This window comes from Leiobunum rupestre, chromosome 2 (genome assembly GCF_980474605.1).
Source record: "Leiobunum rupestre chromosome 2, qqLeiRupe1.1.hap1, whole genome shotgun sequence".
NCBI lineage: Eukaryota > Metazoa > Arthropoda > Arachnida > Opiliones > Sclerosomatidae > Leiobunum > Leiobunum rupestre.
Window position 1 is genome coordinate 13851496 of NC_143385.1, and position 15262 is coordinate 13866757.

A 15262-nucleotide genomic window follows, 5' to 3' on the forward strand; every position below is an offset into this window, starting at 1 on the left:
TGTGACACTGTTGGGTGATATATAAAGGCGCGTGCCTAGATAACCATTTTGCCCACTTGAGGGGTTTTACCCGTGTAAAAGATAACATTGTAACATTAGTGGTACTCGTCCAAAATTACATGGCGACTGCATAGTGTATTGCTTCAACGCGCCATTAGCATATAAATAATTATTCCAAGTTGTTAAAAGTTTTTCTTTATTAAGAACATCAAAATAGGCGATAAAGCGTTTTAAAATATAAAACATTATATACGAATATATTTGGATGAAAAGACTATAGCAGTATGAAGATAAAAGAACTGTATAACGAAATGACACCAGAAACTCAACATTTTAACGAGTCATCTAATGGCTTTGTTTAGAATTCCTCCTATGAAAGAGATTAAATTGTTGCCTGGATTATATTAAAATTATCATTCTATTTTTCGCCTCGTGAGTGAGATCTTTCCAAGAAAAGATCTTGAAGATTTACCCAATTGGATCAAATGAGCTTCTGTCTCTATAGGGTCTTTCGGGACGGACTCCTGGTCCAGCTGGTTGATCACGGTTAGGAGACACGTACCAAGTTGATAAAGACCTTCCTTTTTCATCCGAAACTGAAAATTTTGAACTAAAGCGAAGCCGAATTCAATAAAAAAATTGCTTGAATCGTCATCATTCGAAATGACAGCTTCATTCAGTCATGAAGAAAAAGTAAGTAGTCGTGTTGCAAAAACATTTTAACGCCCGGTCTTTTGTCGCTTTTGAAGCAGAGTGATGACGTCCATTGGATCAGAACTTTATATACCGTTGCTCCAAGTGAATCAAAAAGCCTACTACACCGGGGGTCTCATCATAATGCCCTACGCCAGCGTCCACAAGCCCGGACAGATGACAAAAACAGTCATAGGTAGCAGAACCCCACTACTGACGGTCGCCCCCTCGACGCAAGCCACTCATCCCGACAAAAGACGCATCAATGGGGCGACCAACTTCCGACTTCGCGCCCAGCTATGGAATAGAGAGTGGATGCTATAGCAACTCCAGCCGACACCCTACCTACGTAGGTAGAGAGCCATACCCTTCAGAAAGACCTCCTAAAGGGAAAGGACGGGCACACAGCGGCAAAAATAACTCGGCACAGCTGGCATCGGTGGGCTCCAAAAGGCCGGGAAACAGGACCATTTCGCCTCATACGGAGACCCGCCACCCCACAGTAGGCTGCCCAATCCTCCCGGGCGACTAGCTTGCCTGGACCCTCTCCTTTAGCCTGAGCCGAAATTCCAGGTGGAGATAGGACCATCTGATCAGAGCAACACCACCCTTATGGGTTACAAGAGCCGGACCCCGACTCCCCGGTAAAGCCACCAGTTATTGCCCACTCCAGCCCCTTAAGGGCCGAGTGATGACGTCCAAGAGAAAGCCAGTAATAATAATTTGTCGCTTTGTGTCATCAAACCGCTTCACGAGCGAAAGAAGACGCGTTGTCAACGTTTTATAGCCAGCCCCATTCTACCGGTGGCATAACAATGAATCAATGACCCGTTAATCGTCTTACAGGACGACTTCTTACCTTTCTTCCATGTGGTGGTTACACTCACTTCTTGGATCCGTCGGTATTTATTTTCTGCTTTTCCAACTTAATCGCGTTCATTGATTGGTTTTCCGTTCTCTAAAAGAAAATCAATTTGTTTGTTCATGGAACAACTCAATTTATTTTATTTTACTTTGAGTTGAACAAGCATTTCTCTCTCAGCAAAAAACTGCATCGAATGTTCCATCGACATAGTTGGTATTTCGAAACCGATAATTCTTGGCGGAAGTCGAAGTCGAGCTTTCCAAATGGCATTTCGGTCAGCTATCATTTCCCGAGCCACTTTCCTTCTTTGATCTTCGAGCAGTTCTCGTCTCGAATCACAACTTCTTGGTGAAAAAGAAGGTGACTATAAAATTGAAGCGAATTCACGAAATCGTCATTATACATTTGTGCTGAAAATTATTGGCTAAAGGTTAATTCCGTGTATCTATGTGAGTGGGTTACTCTATGGTAACGCCTTAAAACAGCCGCCATGACATCGTTCTACGTCACTTCAAACATCACGATACTGTTTGACCAATAATCACGTGACCACCATGGTCGTCTTAATGTTGTGACTACAGATATTCATTATCATGGCAAAGAAAATAGGCCACAACCAAGAGCAACTTACGAATAATCAAACCATAACCTTCATGTTTTCCTAATGTCAGTAAGAAATATTACGTAACAAAACTAGGCTTAAATGAATACTAACAAATATGAATTTTGTGGCTCATAAGAACACACATGGTTTAATTTAGTAGAAAATAAAATTTTGAAAATAACTTAATAAATTTAACTTAACGCTGACGGTAACCTAACCTGGCCCAAAATCAAATTACCTCGACTTAAAACGTATTACCTCAATAATACTCACTGATGGTCTTGATGTAGTATCGGTCATTGGGCCAAGCTGAGCTGCGCGTCTTGCTAAAGTTGAAATGGGCACTGGTTCATCGTCCTCTATTTTCTTTATCGGAAGATTGGCTTTTTCAATTGTGGTTCTCAATTTCGCCATTCTTCTCGACTTCATCGTATGTCCCGTTAATTTTTCAATTTTCAAAAAGTTTTCGCCAGGGGAAACTTGTCTTGAAAACGTTCCTAATCGCTCTCGGGGAATTATATCAGCTTGAAGAGTACCAACAGGTGGGGTTATTTCGGTGGAAGTCTTAGACGACGACGCCACTAAAGGCCCGTTGGCAGTATCTTTCATCGGCCTTTCGTAGCTGGAGACGTTCGGCTGTAGAGAAAGACGCCTATTGGCATAATTGTAGCAAATTGACTTATTGGCGTCTTCATTATACAGCAACGACTGGTCAATTTCGAATGGCGTCAATGCTTTTGATTTCATTCGAGTTCGCAATGGTTGGAGCTCTTCGGCATCTGTGAACGAAGAAGGTAAATAAAATCTTAACTGTTACGGTACACCGGGCTATAAATCTGATGCATGTTACGGTGGTATATAAATCCATTAGTCAATGTTAAGCTTTGCTATTTAGAAGGAGCCATTACTTCATCTCCTTTCATACCAAAATTGTTTTTAAGTTCTACTGATTGCGCTGCCCTGTGTAACATTTCCTAACCTACCACTACGAACCTTTAACATTCAATCCCAGAAAAATGTGGCTCGAAATTGGCTTTAAAATGATTCAGATGCAGTCCAAACTTATTCGCCTCACGACCAGCGAGAGCGTGAAATAGATAACTTTCTCTGCCCTGCGTAGGGTACAGTTTGTAAGGCGACCTTTCAGTAATGTTATAGAAGTCACAGAGGCATGGGTGCAGTATGGTACGGTTTTTCAGCCTAACTCGTTTTTCCCACCAAGACTAGGAATGAAATTAGTAGCCTTGACTAATTTCACTCTTTCGGGAAAAGTTCACTCGGCTGGTGACGAAATGGGAGAGTGGAAAAGAGTGAAGATTTTTTATTTAGTTCCAATCCAGTGTTCCAGAGACCCCAAATTTTTGAATAAATACCACGAAAGATAATGTGGAAATATTATAATCAGCTAGGCTAATACTCTAGGCCTAAGTCATCGAGCGACTTTTAAAGCCTTTATATCAGGTGGCCGGGTTACAATGTGTACGAGGGTGGTGGCAAGCCCCGCAAGCCATGAGAGCCAACAGCTCCCTACACTTCACTATTTATGGTTCCATGATGTCGATCGTAATTAGTACACCATCAGATTAGTCAATTAGGACATTTTCAGGTTCATTCAAACTCTCTGCACAGACGAAATAAGAGTAAAAAAAAACGTTTTCGGACACTTCTTAAAAAAAGCGCAATAGTCATCTGGAAATTTTATAAACATTTTTGAGAACGTGCCCCTTATTTTAAAGGGCAACGCAAGCTCTGTGGCAATATAAAGAAAAAGCAACGTGCTTTTTACCCCCACTCGGTACTGGCGAAACCACGCACAGTTTACCGTAAGTTTCGCACTTTGCAAAGATTCACACAAATGCCAGCTCACTTGCGTTGCCCTTTAATTCAATTTACTAAAATTTGTTGATCTACGCACAAATTCAAAATAAACGTATTTAAAGTTAACTAAAATCATTGTAAAAAATTCCCACAAAACGTGAAAATTTCGGCTATAAAAAGTATAATCCTACAACTATATGTAACATAATTACTCATAAGTATGCCACTGTACCTTTATTCCATTCAAAAATCTTCACTAACGGTTTGTTTCACCACGAACCAGTAAAAAGTTGGACTACGTTAGATTTTAACCTTTTTATTCATCCTAGTAATTTTGGGAGTCACACTATTGGCTAGTAACATATTTATTTAAGCCAATGGAAAACCTCTAAATTGAGAAGGAATTTTTTGCGTCGGAATTTTAGTCAGCTCAATGTAGCTTTATTGAAATTTATAAACTCGCTCGGTTTGTGCGGATGAAGTCAAATTATGAGTAATTTAGAAAAATAAAAGGTTGAGGAAATGACCAATAAGTGATCGCTTTCCGAAAATGGAACAAGTCGCCGAAGTGGGATATTCCACCAGCGTTATTAAAACCCATATCAAACCTAGAAGAGTTAGGCCTATTCTCAAAAGAATCTGCAAAGACTCCAACCTTGTAGATGCGCCAGAAAATCTTAAAATGAATTTCAACTGTTTTTTCCAATAAACTTGCTTCTTTTATTTGACAATACAAATTTATTTTAGAAAGTGAATCTCCGAGAATTTAATTAATTTGCAAATTAATTACATTAACAGAACTTGACACTATATTGTAGTTAATTTTAGCTCCTAAGCCTTGGTTGTTCAAACTGTTTTTTTACTAAAATAATGGCCGTCGGTTTATCAGACGTAGAGCTAATTGGGCGACGGCATTATCGGCATTTGAGATTCGATGACGTCAAATATGACATCAAATATGACGTCAAATATTACGTAGGGTACGGATGACGCAATATCTGTGAAACAAACCGTTAGCGAAGAAATAGAGCTAGTGGCATACTTATGAGCAATTATGTTACATATGCTACAACCTTATTTCGGTTATACTAGTTGGCAATTGTTAAAAACTATCACAGTGTAGTAAAGCCTCATTTAGTCAGAAACCATCCAATAATTAGGTAGTAAGAAAAAAATTTCACGGATTTTTTTAAGTAGGTCCTCGAATCACCAATGGATTTAAACTCAATTTTTATTAATTTTTTTTAAAACGACAGAGAAAACACCATAGTGACCCACGAAAATATATCTATGTTAAATAATCTAAGATTAGAAGTTCGTTCGGAAATAAAAAATTAATATCACCAAATATACGTTTGTAATACTATGTCAAATTAAAACTTGATTGTTTAAGGATGATAATTCCTATAATAAAGTTCTGCCATTTCATATAACTCAAATTTACTCTTTTTAGATTTCTTCTGCCTTTTCTCAGTTGCGAATACATAAAAAACTCAAGGGGGGGGGGGCACTAAATGACATCTTGAGCTATGAGTGTAATAACAAATTATCAAGTCACCACTTGGTGCTGGGCTGCCCCTCGTATGTATTCGCCACTGCCTTTTCTAGACAGACTAGTGCGACTCTGGGCTAATTTTCGCCAATTCATTTAAAAATTAGAAATTAACTTTTTAAGAATTAGCGCGCAGATCAAAAAAATTTAAGTAAATATAATTAAAATTAGGGGCAGTGTTCTTGAATTTTTGGATAAAATTTCAGGATTACACTTTTTTGAGGAATACTCTTCTGAACATGCCCGAAAACGTTTTTTTTTTCACTCTTATTTCGTCTGTGCTGAGTTTGAATATACCTTAAATAGCCATATGGATTACTCCTTCCGTTCTTATACTATAATAAATAGTATAGTGTACTGAATCATAATATGTAAAAATATTTCCAGATTTGCTTTGGCGGAATATATGGAAAAATTTTGAGTCTCTGGAACACTGTGCACTCTCACTCTTTGTGAATCTCTAAAAATCACTAGCGATTTTGCCTATGTCTGTCCCTCATAAAGCGTTCGCTTTTTCATAGAGCTCTAACACAGCTAACGTGTATTAGTAAAAGTATCGTCTTTTGAATGTACAGAAAATATATAGATAAACAAATATTATTAACTTACCAGAGTCACAGTAATAACTCATTGCCAAATAAATCGGTCACCCTGCGAAATGAAACACATAAGAATAGCATGCAAGCATATTTTGTTAAATAAGTATTTTAATTTAGCAGAAATACATGTATTTCTGATTTCAGGTAATACGAAAATTTTCCAACCCGCCCCAAAGGTTTTTAAATTTTTGTTCGTCAAGTCCCCAAGATAAATTTGATGAAGTTCCCGAATGGGAAACGAAACTAGTCGTCGTTTTTCTAATAAAAACTTTTATTGTACACTAAGTGGTTTAAATCTTATTTCCTCATTATTTAAATGTACAAGTGCCGTTTAATTTTTTAATTTTTTAAATTCATTTTAATATATTTTAAAATATTCAATTATCTCACCTCGTCTTAAGATAGCGGGCGAACTTCCACTAGACAATATCCGTGTGGAATTGTATACCAATTTAATAACTATACACAACTGAAATTACCTATAATTTAAATACGATATTTTAACAGATAAAAGGTATTTTTCACGTAATACATAGTACTTTCACTGGTGTTATATTAGTCAAAATGTATAACTGACTGATAAGCCTAATGATAAACAAATCATTTACGGAGTAACGGAGGTAACTAGTTAAGCCTACAGAAAAAACAGAATCCAAAACAAAGACTATAAGTATTAGACTGACTATAGAAGAAATCGCGCGGAAATATGGATATCGCAATTTTTATACAAATATGGCAACACTTATCTACAGCTTTTACTAAATAACCATTATGAACGAGTTAAAGTAACAAAATCAGCTGGGGGTAACAGACATGCTATTTAAAAACCCGGTACTATAGGGGACCATTGGCTTCCGCTTCACCTCTTCAACAGTATCCCTCCTTTAAAATTTCGGTTAGAAGGGTCCGCGATGACATAATTTGGCCCTGACCCCAAACTGAATTTCGTCCAAAAGAAAAAAATGACCCAGCTGCTCCATCTTTATCTACTTGCCAGGCAATGTGAATTAAAGTTGGTTTTCAAAAATCGCCACGGCGGCGAGGGCCAACGCAAAAACAATTCCCCGTGAGTACAAAGTTCCACGACGGAAAAGAAAATGAATAAGGCTAAAAATCCCTATTAGGCATAAAGCAATATTTTTGCATTGAAAATAGCCTTTAGGCATAACGAGATTTTGCGTCGCAGTCGATATTTCGTTAATCGCAGAACCGTACTTTTCTGTGTACTACTCAGGCCCGTACACAGCCGCCAAAACTCGGGGGCGCTCAAATTATTTTAGGGGGTGCCAATGCCTTGAGTAATTTTTATCTCCCCACCTATGAAATTAGTAAATTGGGGATGCTCAAGTACTCATTTGGGGGCGCTGAGCATCCCCTGGCGCCCTCCCATGTACGGGCCTGGTATTACTCCAAGGTTTTTGATTTTTTGGGTAATTTTACTTTCCTAAATTTGGTAAGCCGTTTAATATACTTTCTATTGGTGATTTTTTTTTCCTTCCTGCCGCTGCTGCCGAAATAAATGACCACGACGGCGCCGACGAGTAAATTTTTGTGGAACAGCATAGCAAATAAAATCAGAGCTATTATCTTCCGAATGGTTTTGGTAGACCACTCAACTTGATGTTTTTTATTCGATAACTGATTTAAACTAGGACGTCATAAAACCCCGATGGGTATTTTAGATAAAAACTTGAGTGGAACGCGTGCAAAACTGACGTCACAAACCCCGACATGTATTTTGGACCAAACCTTGAATCCAATAATGTTGGGAATAAGAGTTGTTTAGGTTGGAGCTAAGACTGTCAAGGCACCCCTAAGTTTGAATTGGGCAAAAGGGCCCATGTATTCAGCACTAGACAGGCACGGGAAAAATCAAAATTACCTTTCCCTTCCTCACGACCTTCCCAAAATAAGCTCATATCTCGCACCCCCTTTACCTTTCCCCTCCTCACGACCTTTCCAAAATACGCTCATATCTCGCACATACTTTACCTGGACCAATCCTCACGACCTTCCCGAAATATGCTCATATCTCGCACCCTCTTTACCTTTCCCGTCCTCACGAACTTCCCGAAATATTCTCATATCTCTCACCCCCTTCTTTCGCTCGTTTTCTCTCATCCGATTTACTCTGTTTTGGTTGTTCCCCCCATGGACTAATTAACAACAGGGACGGTCCGGCCCGGGAAAAAAAGTAAAAGAACAAGCATCGACGCACTCTAGTGGTACTCGCGGGCATAACAGGAAATGCTTGTATAGGCTGGTGATTCAAAATAAGTGGGGGGGGGGGGGTGAAAATAGGGAGAGAAGCTTCCTTGGAATGCTTGGAATTTAAAAGTTGAACTACGAGATTACCATGCGGTGCTAATATATTAGTCTTTTAAATTAATCGTCGTAAAAATTTAGAATGTCGAGCTTTTCCGATCGTACATATAGTAAAACATTCTGCTTCCCGTCTGAATTAGTTAATTAGTCCATGTTCCCCCTTTTTCCATGCCGCTCATTAAACGGACCGACCATGGACGAATTAAAGTAATTATCAGCCATGGAATTTTTAAGGGGTTCCCAAATCTACTAAGAGGCCCAATAAATATAAAATTAGCGGGTTAACTTCTAAATTCGTTAAAATTCTACGGAAATTAATTGCATGTAGCATATTTTGTAACTTTGTTTGCTCCGAGAAATGAAAATGTCCCCCAACTTGCCTCTAAAAGGGTAAAAAAATAGAGATAGGGGAACCACTTACTTGGATTACACCACAAAATAACGTTGGAGACGATACTGCGTGCATAACGCTTAATCAGTGTAGAAGTTTGGGAAATAACTGATATAAGCATGTATTATATAAAAATGTTTATCAACTTCAAATTAAAATTAAAACCAACCCAGAAACACAGTGACGTAGCTATCGCCCGTCCAGGTTAAGAGAACATGGCAGCCATATTTTAAAATAAAATTAAAATTAAAGACTAAAGATTGAGCAGAAAACTCTTTATTTTTCTATGTAATTTAAAACGTGGGTTTCTCATTGTGATGATTGGTGCGAGGTTCGTAAATTCTAAGCTCTAATATGACCGTAGTACTTCTCAAACAACGGCAGACGATTTAGTGCCATTTAATGACCAGTTAAATAGGGTTCACGGATATTTATTAATGTTAATTTACAACCAATTTTATAGTAACAGGTATCATTGGGTACTTTCAACCTGTTTCTGATTCATACACGAAACAGTTGTTTTGGTTATTCGAGATAGGTATCACCATATCGGAAGGGTATCAAATTAACCTTAAATAAGGTTAATATTACCTTATACCTTAAAAAAAAACCCAATAAACGTATTCATGGGCACCCGCAGGGTTTTTTATGAAAGGGGCCTTCATACATTGACTAACAATTTGTGGGGAGACTTCGTATCTTTATTAGTGAGGAAAAAGCGGCCATGTTGTACATTGAAGATTTAGGTCAGCCGCCCTTTGAACTGATTAATTTAAAACTTATGTTGGGCGTTTTGGCGTAGAACAACATTTAAGCAATTGGAACGAACGGTAACGCGATCATAACTATAATGGCATGAATGTATTAATTTCAACCATGAATATTGAACTGCATTAGGTAATTTAGCAAGGGAGGGGCTTAGTTATTATGACGTTGTCACGCGCCGCCTCTAAAAAATGTATTGACAGGTAAAGCATGGAGGAAGCACGTGACTGATACTGCGTTCAGTCAATAGGAGCGGACATCTCCATAGAAGAGGAGGGGTTCAAAAATCAAGTGGCTCTGCCGAACGGCGGAGACACGAACTGAGTCTCAGCGGACGAATTTTCGTGAAAATTGTTTTTTCTCCCTAATGCTTTTCCTACGGGAATTTGTTTTCCTAACTGTGTTGCAATTCGGAGACTTTTTAATAATTTTAGTGTTTGTACTCAACTTTGAATTTTTCATATGATTTTTAGTAAGTTTCCAGGTTTTATTTAAGACTACTTTCATAATTTTCCCTTAATTATTTCGCTTGTAATCTACTTTTAAAATCGACGAAAATTTTAAGGCGAGGAAATGGGACCTGTATTTGTGCTAGGCCTCGGTTTTAATGTTTGGAATTTAAAAATCATTGCGCAATACCGAGGCCTAGCACAAATACAGGTCCCAAAGGCGGGGAATTCATTTCCTCGCCTTAAAATTTTCGTCGATTTTAAAAGTAGATTACAAGCGAAATAATTAAGGGAAAATTATGAAAGTAGTCTTAAATAAAACCTGGAAACTTACTAAAAATCATATGAAAAATTCAAAGTTGAGTACAAACACTAAAATTATTAAAAAGTCTCCGAATTGCAACACAGTTAGAAAAACAAATTCCCGTAGGAAAAGTATAAGGGAGAAAAAACAATTTTCACGAAAATTCGTCCGGTTAGACTCAGTTCGTGTATCCGCCGTTCGGCAGAGCCACTTGATTTTTGAACCCCTCCTCTTCTATGGAGATGTCCGCTCCTATTGACTGAACGCAGTATCAGTCACGTGCTTCCTCCATGGGTAAAGTTTTGAAACTTGAACAGCTATCAGTGCCAAGGCTTAGCTCAAAATTTGAATACACATCTTATTGATTGAACCAAAATAGTTAAGAATATTAATTATAAATTCCTTTATTTATGATTATCAAGTAATTGGGTTAAAATATAGGTATTTTTCTACGAATCACGAGTCATTTTAGTCGCCAGTTAAATCGTGCAATCCCGGAAACATTTTGTGGATCGAGTCAACGACAAACACCAGTCCTGTCTCCTGATTGTCTCAAGTGATTACGTAGAACACAGAACGGCACAGCCCATCTTAGCCCCTGATAGTAGAAAGGGTAATGATATAGTTCGATATTCTTGGTTAAAATGAATACATTCATGGTAACGGGTTATTTTAGTATTTTGTTGGTTCAACGCAGCCATTGTTTATTAGTAAAGTCCCTCTATAGAGTCAATATGTTTGACCAATTTGACAGCTAAAAGTTTTAAATCGAGTTCGAAAACACGTAACATTTCAGCTCACACGCTTCAATAAACGTTCTGTATACTACTACAAATTACGTCCGAAAATAATTATATTTAAATATTTCGAACAAAGCCTAGGTCATCAAAAGCGATCGTTAAAACACGTTAAAAGTGTTCCTCTAATCGAACGGAGCTAGTGTTTACCATATATATTTTGCAAAAATGTTGGCTTGTGTGAATAGACCTTAAGTGTCGCACTGTAGGTCAATTAATTTAACCCCATATATCTAAGAAGCTCTGGGTTAAACTGAATAAAAACTATCGTGTAGGTAACGGCCAAACCGATAAACGACAAAATCAAATTATTCGTGATAACGAAGCAGGATCCCGCTTTAAAGTTCATCTTCACACACCTTAATTCGTTGTATAAAATTAAAATTTCGTGGTATCTGCCTTGGCGCAAAGCCTCGTCAGTTATTGAAGGTAAGGCCTTAAATACTCCTTCGAATTGAGACGGCAAATCAGAAGCAATCATTGTTAAAGGTACTAGCAACGCGACGTCCTTCAAATGCAAAATAAAGTAATTGACCGAATAAAAGTGCTCGTTAAATGGCAGCAGGATGGCACTCGCTATCATGGCCGAGTTGCGACACAAACTGAAAAGAGTGGCTCCAAACCAGGCGAATATGATATTTTTAAAGAGTTCGTTGACGCTATCCACTAACTCTTTCATTTTTATTAGTCGCTGACGAAATGTGGACAATACTTCCAACGAACCAATCGCGCACTTCGCGGAGAAGTCGGTTACCATTTCTCGAGCTACGTCGGTTAGGGTTTTGGTTAAGAAACAATACAAAATGACCTGAGTGAAACTTATACCGATGACGTTAGGACCGTGAATTGTGGAAACGGTGAAATAGTAAATTTGAAAAACTTTCATGTTCCAGGTGGTGTAATTGCAACCGAAACAAATGTGAGTGAATTTGTCCGAAACGTAAACCTTTTGGTATATCTTCGAGGTTATCTTTATAGAGCAAAAAATATCGTAGACGGCGAAGATTATGATGCCAATTAGAGCCACGTACGATTTGCGAATCAACCTTTTCACGATATTTTTATTGGTTTTATTCGATACGTTTATAAGATTCACAGTCAAACTAATAATTTTGTTTCTTCTGAGGGTGAGTACAAAGAATGAAGAGACAAAGGTAACGTAGGTCACCACGGCCGTCAGATACTTGCGAAATGTCCGGTCTTTCCAGCCATGCAGCCAAAGGTTGTGGAGGACAGCCACGACCGAAAATGTCAAGGTCAAGCTGGAAAAAGCAGCCCACGCGACCATACACCTGGCGACCCTTTTCATTGCTCGATAAATTATAATTTAAATTTAATTTAAACAGTTGTTTTTCGAATTTCAATTTGACCAGTCAGTTACGGTCTTACGGCAAAATTCAGTGATATAACAACCTGACGTCTTTCGCAGATTTGGCATAAGAGGCAGGTTGAGCTCGCGCTAGAAAACGTGTACGGCGAACATATACGAGTGCATACCCATAGCTTTATTGCTCCGAGTTCCTCTTACGCGTTTTCGGGCTCGAGCTTAACTCATATTTTATTGATTTACCAATATATCTTAAATTAAGGAATTGATTTATGGGTGTTTGTATTTTGCATTTGTTGGCTTTTACAAATTTATACTCTTTGTGTTTCGGTTTCATTAAAAGAAGTGTCAAAGTTCGGAAATAAGTTGGATCAAGAATGACTTACGACGAGACTGCAGATAATCGTTTACTTAGTAACTAAAGTTCGTCTGCTTTAAAATTGTCGTGACAATCTTTCACACTGATGATCTTCTTATGTATACGTTTTTTGATTATAAAGCAGAAGTACTTCATACTTTTATTGTTTAATTTGAAATTAATAAAACACTTAAAAAGTAAGCTTAAATAGTGACACATTTTTATTTCCACTTTACGTTCTGAACGGAAATTCTCGTTTAGTAGCCATTTCAAAAAAAATTATATTTATCGTTGAAGTGTCGCGCCCAGAAATTGGTTTCCTTTTGATCGTAAAACGTGGTGTGGTGGCGATAATGTTTGTCCAATTTATTTATATTTATCCCATTTTTTATTAATTTTACTAATAAAGGTAAAAGCGAAAAATATTTATTAGTACGGTATCTCGGTCACCCGGAAATTTCAATGCATTTCTTTTAGCCTTCCCGTTTGACCGCAAACCTTTTCCCGCTTCGCTTATTTGCTTATTAATTAGTTTTTGGAAATATTTTTCCACTACCAGTATATTTCAAAAAATGAAATAATAATAAAACTATGTCTAGGCTAGAATAAAGTTCCATTTTTTTTATTTTTTTTTATTCAAAGAAGGGAGAAATAAGGGCTGATTGAGTCTGAGAAGACCGCGAGCCCGGCGAAGATCTGATAAATCAGGGCGAGATATGTGTGACGGCCACCCCAACGGGGGGATACGTGGGGAGAGGGGTGGGGACACCCGTGGCGGAAGTATTCCGACCACCCGTTGGGAGATTGGTGGTCTTCCTCACACGGCCATCCACAAACTATGCCTCCCGGACGCTTGGGATTACAGGAGTACGCCACTACTCCCAGCAAAGTTCTATTTTACTTTGTGATTGATATCAATAAGGTATTTATTTATTCTAAATTTAATTTTGGGCGTTGCTGGCAGTCCACCTCACGCTCTGACAGTAGGCTCCTTCCTCCATAAAATATTAAATCAAACCGGTATCTAATTGGTTTCCTAAAATTGATGCGATTGACATTTAGCTCTCACCCACTCGTGTTAGGAAGAAATTCCTCCACTAGGCCTCAGATCCTCCGAACATGGTAATTTTCCCTAACATCCAACATAGTTAGATACTAATATTTACATAGTTGAATACTCCTAGTAATTGGACCTGCAGCGGTATATGAACCGTTGCATATCGTTTGCAGGCTTGCAGCGTTACGTCAAGAGCTACTGAACGCTTATATGTACTCACACCTAGGAGCAACAAACACAACACCCCACACAAGGAGAACGCAACCCGTCAAAAGTCGTGGATTTTCTTGTGTACGTTTTTCATTGGTTAGATGCTTTAGCGCCTGCTGCCGTCGGAATAGGAAATTCCGTAAATTCTCTCCCCCCCCCCCCCCCCGTCCGTAAAACGTGTTCAGCGTAAAGGCTCGTGACGCTCGTCCAATGAAATTCGTACACAACCCTTCGTTAGCGTGTTTAAAGGCTAGCTGCGTTCTCCTTGTGTTTGTTGCTCCTAGCTCACACTATTGGTAGTTCATAGGTTCAAAGTTACAGGTTCCTTAACGTTGTGACGTCACACTACAAATGAACTTCTTCCCTCAGCAGGCTGAAATGCTTTTCAATCGACCGAGCAGCGTAACGTCATACCGGAAATTGGGAAAATCGTTCAGTAAGAAACCGCTCGATAGATTTTAAAATTTTGCATTTGCTGGAGGTTACTGAACGCAGCCCTAGTTGGATACTATTATTTACATAGTTGGATACTATTATTACATAGTTGGATACTCCATGTTTACATATTTGGAAACTCCTATTTACATAGTTGGAAACTCCTTTTACATAGTTGGAAACTCCTATTTACATAGTTGGAAACTCCTATTTACATAGTTGGAAACTCCTATTTACATAGTTGGAAACTCCTATTTACATAGTTGGAAACTCCTATTTACATAGTTAGATACTTACATAGTTGGATACTCCTATTTACATAGTTGGATACTCCTATTTACATGGAAACGAACAGTGTAATGCGGAATTAGTGTTGGCAAATGAAAATATAATTTATCGGTTTACGATGTTCAAAACCTAGCTGAAAATCACAGAATCATTTGAAAAATTCGAACCGAATTTCAGGTAGCTCTTCCTCTTCCGTACCCTTATTCCGGATTTCAAACGATGCTGTGGCCCTTTAAGTAATCACCAGATATGCGCCATGGTTTATTAAATGAAGTACATTTTTTAGATTAAACATCATTCTTTAACTGTATGAAGGGCAGCTGTTCTACCGAGGAATATACGATGATCGTTAAAATCTTAACGGAACCCTTTCTTCGCTACGGTTATTGGTAATTTTTTAGCGATAACTCTTAACGATTCGATAA

The 15262-nt window shown here is 38.2% G+C and overlaps 1 protein-coding gene across 1 annotated transcript; it reads right to left on the minus strand.

Annotated features, from left to right (window-relative positions):
- Nucleotides 1–179: 179 nt before the first annotated feature.
- On the minus strand, nt 180–6737 carry LOC149956177 (uncharacterized). The gene is made up of 7 exons (XM_090164653.1): nt 6522–6737; nt 6142–6183; nt 2421–2941; nt 1707–1922; nt 1581–1651; nt 473–610; nt 180–370 (listed from the first exon to the last, which is right to left on the minus strand). The coding sequence occupies exons 2-7, from the start codon at nt 6161–6163 to the stop codon at nt 346–348; spliced, it is 993 nt and encodes a 330-aa protein (XP_090020779.1). The 5' UTR covers nt 6164–6183; nt 6522–6737; the 3' UTR covers nt 180–345.
- Nucleotides 6738–15262: the final 8525 nt, after the last annotated feature.

Coding starts and splice junctions, on each gene's coding strand:
- LOC149956177 (XM_090164653.1), bottom strand. CDS start 6,163: ATGAGTTATTACTGTGACTCTG. Junction 1,652..1,706: donor AAATGCTTGTTCAACTCAAA/GTAAAATAAAAT, acceptor ATTTTCTTTTAG/AGAACGGAAAACCAATCAAT. Junction 611..1,580: donor AATACCGACGGATCCAAGAA/GTGAGTGTAACC, acceptor GCTTCGCTTTAG/TTCAAAATTTTCAGTTTCGG.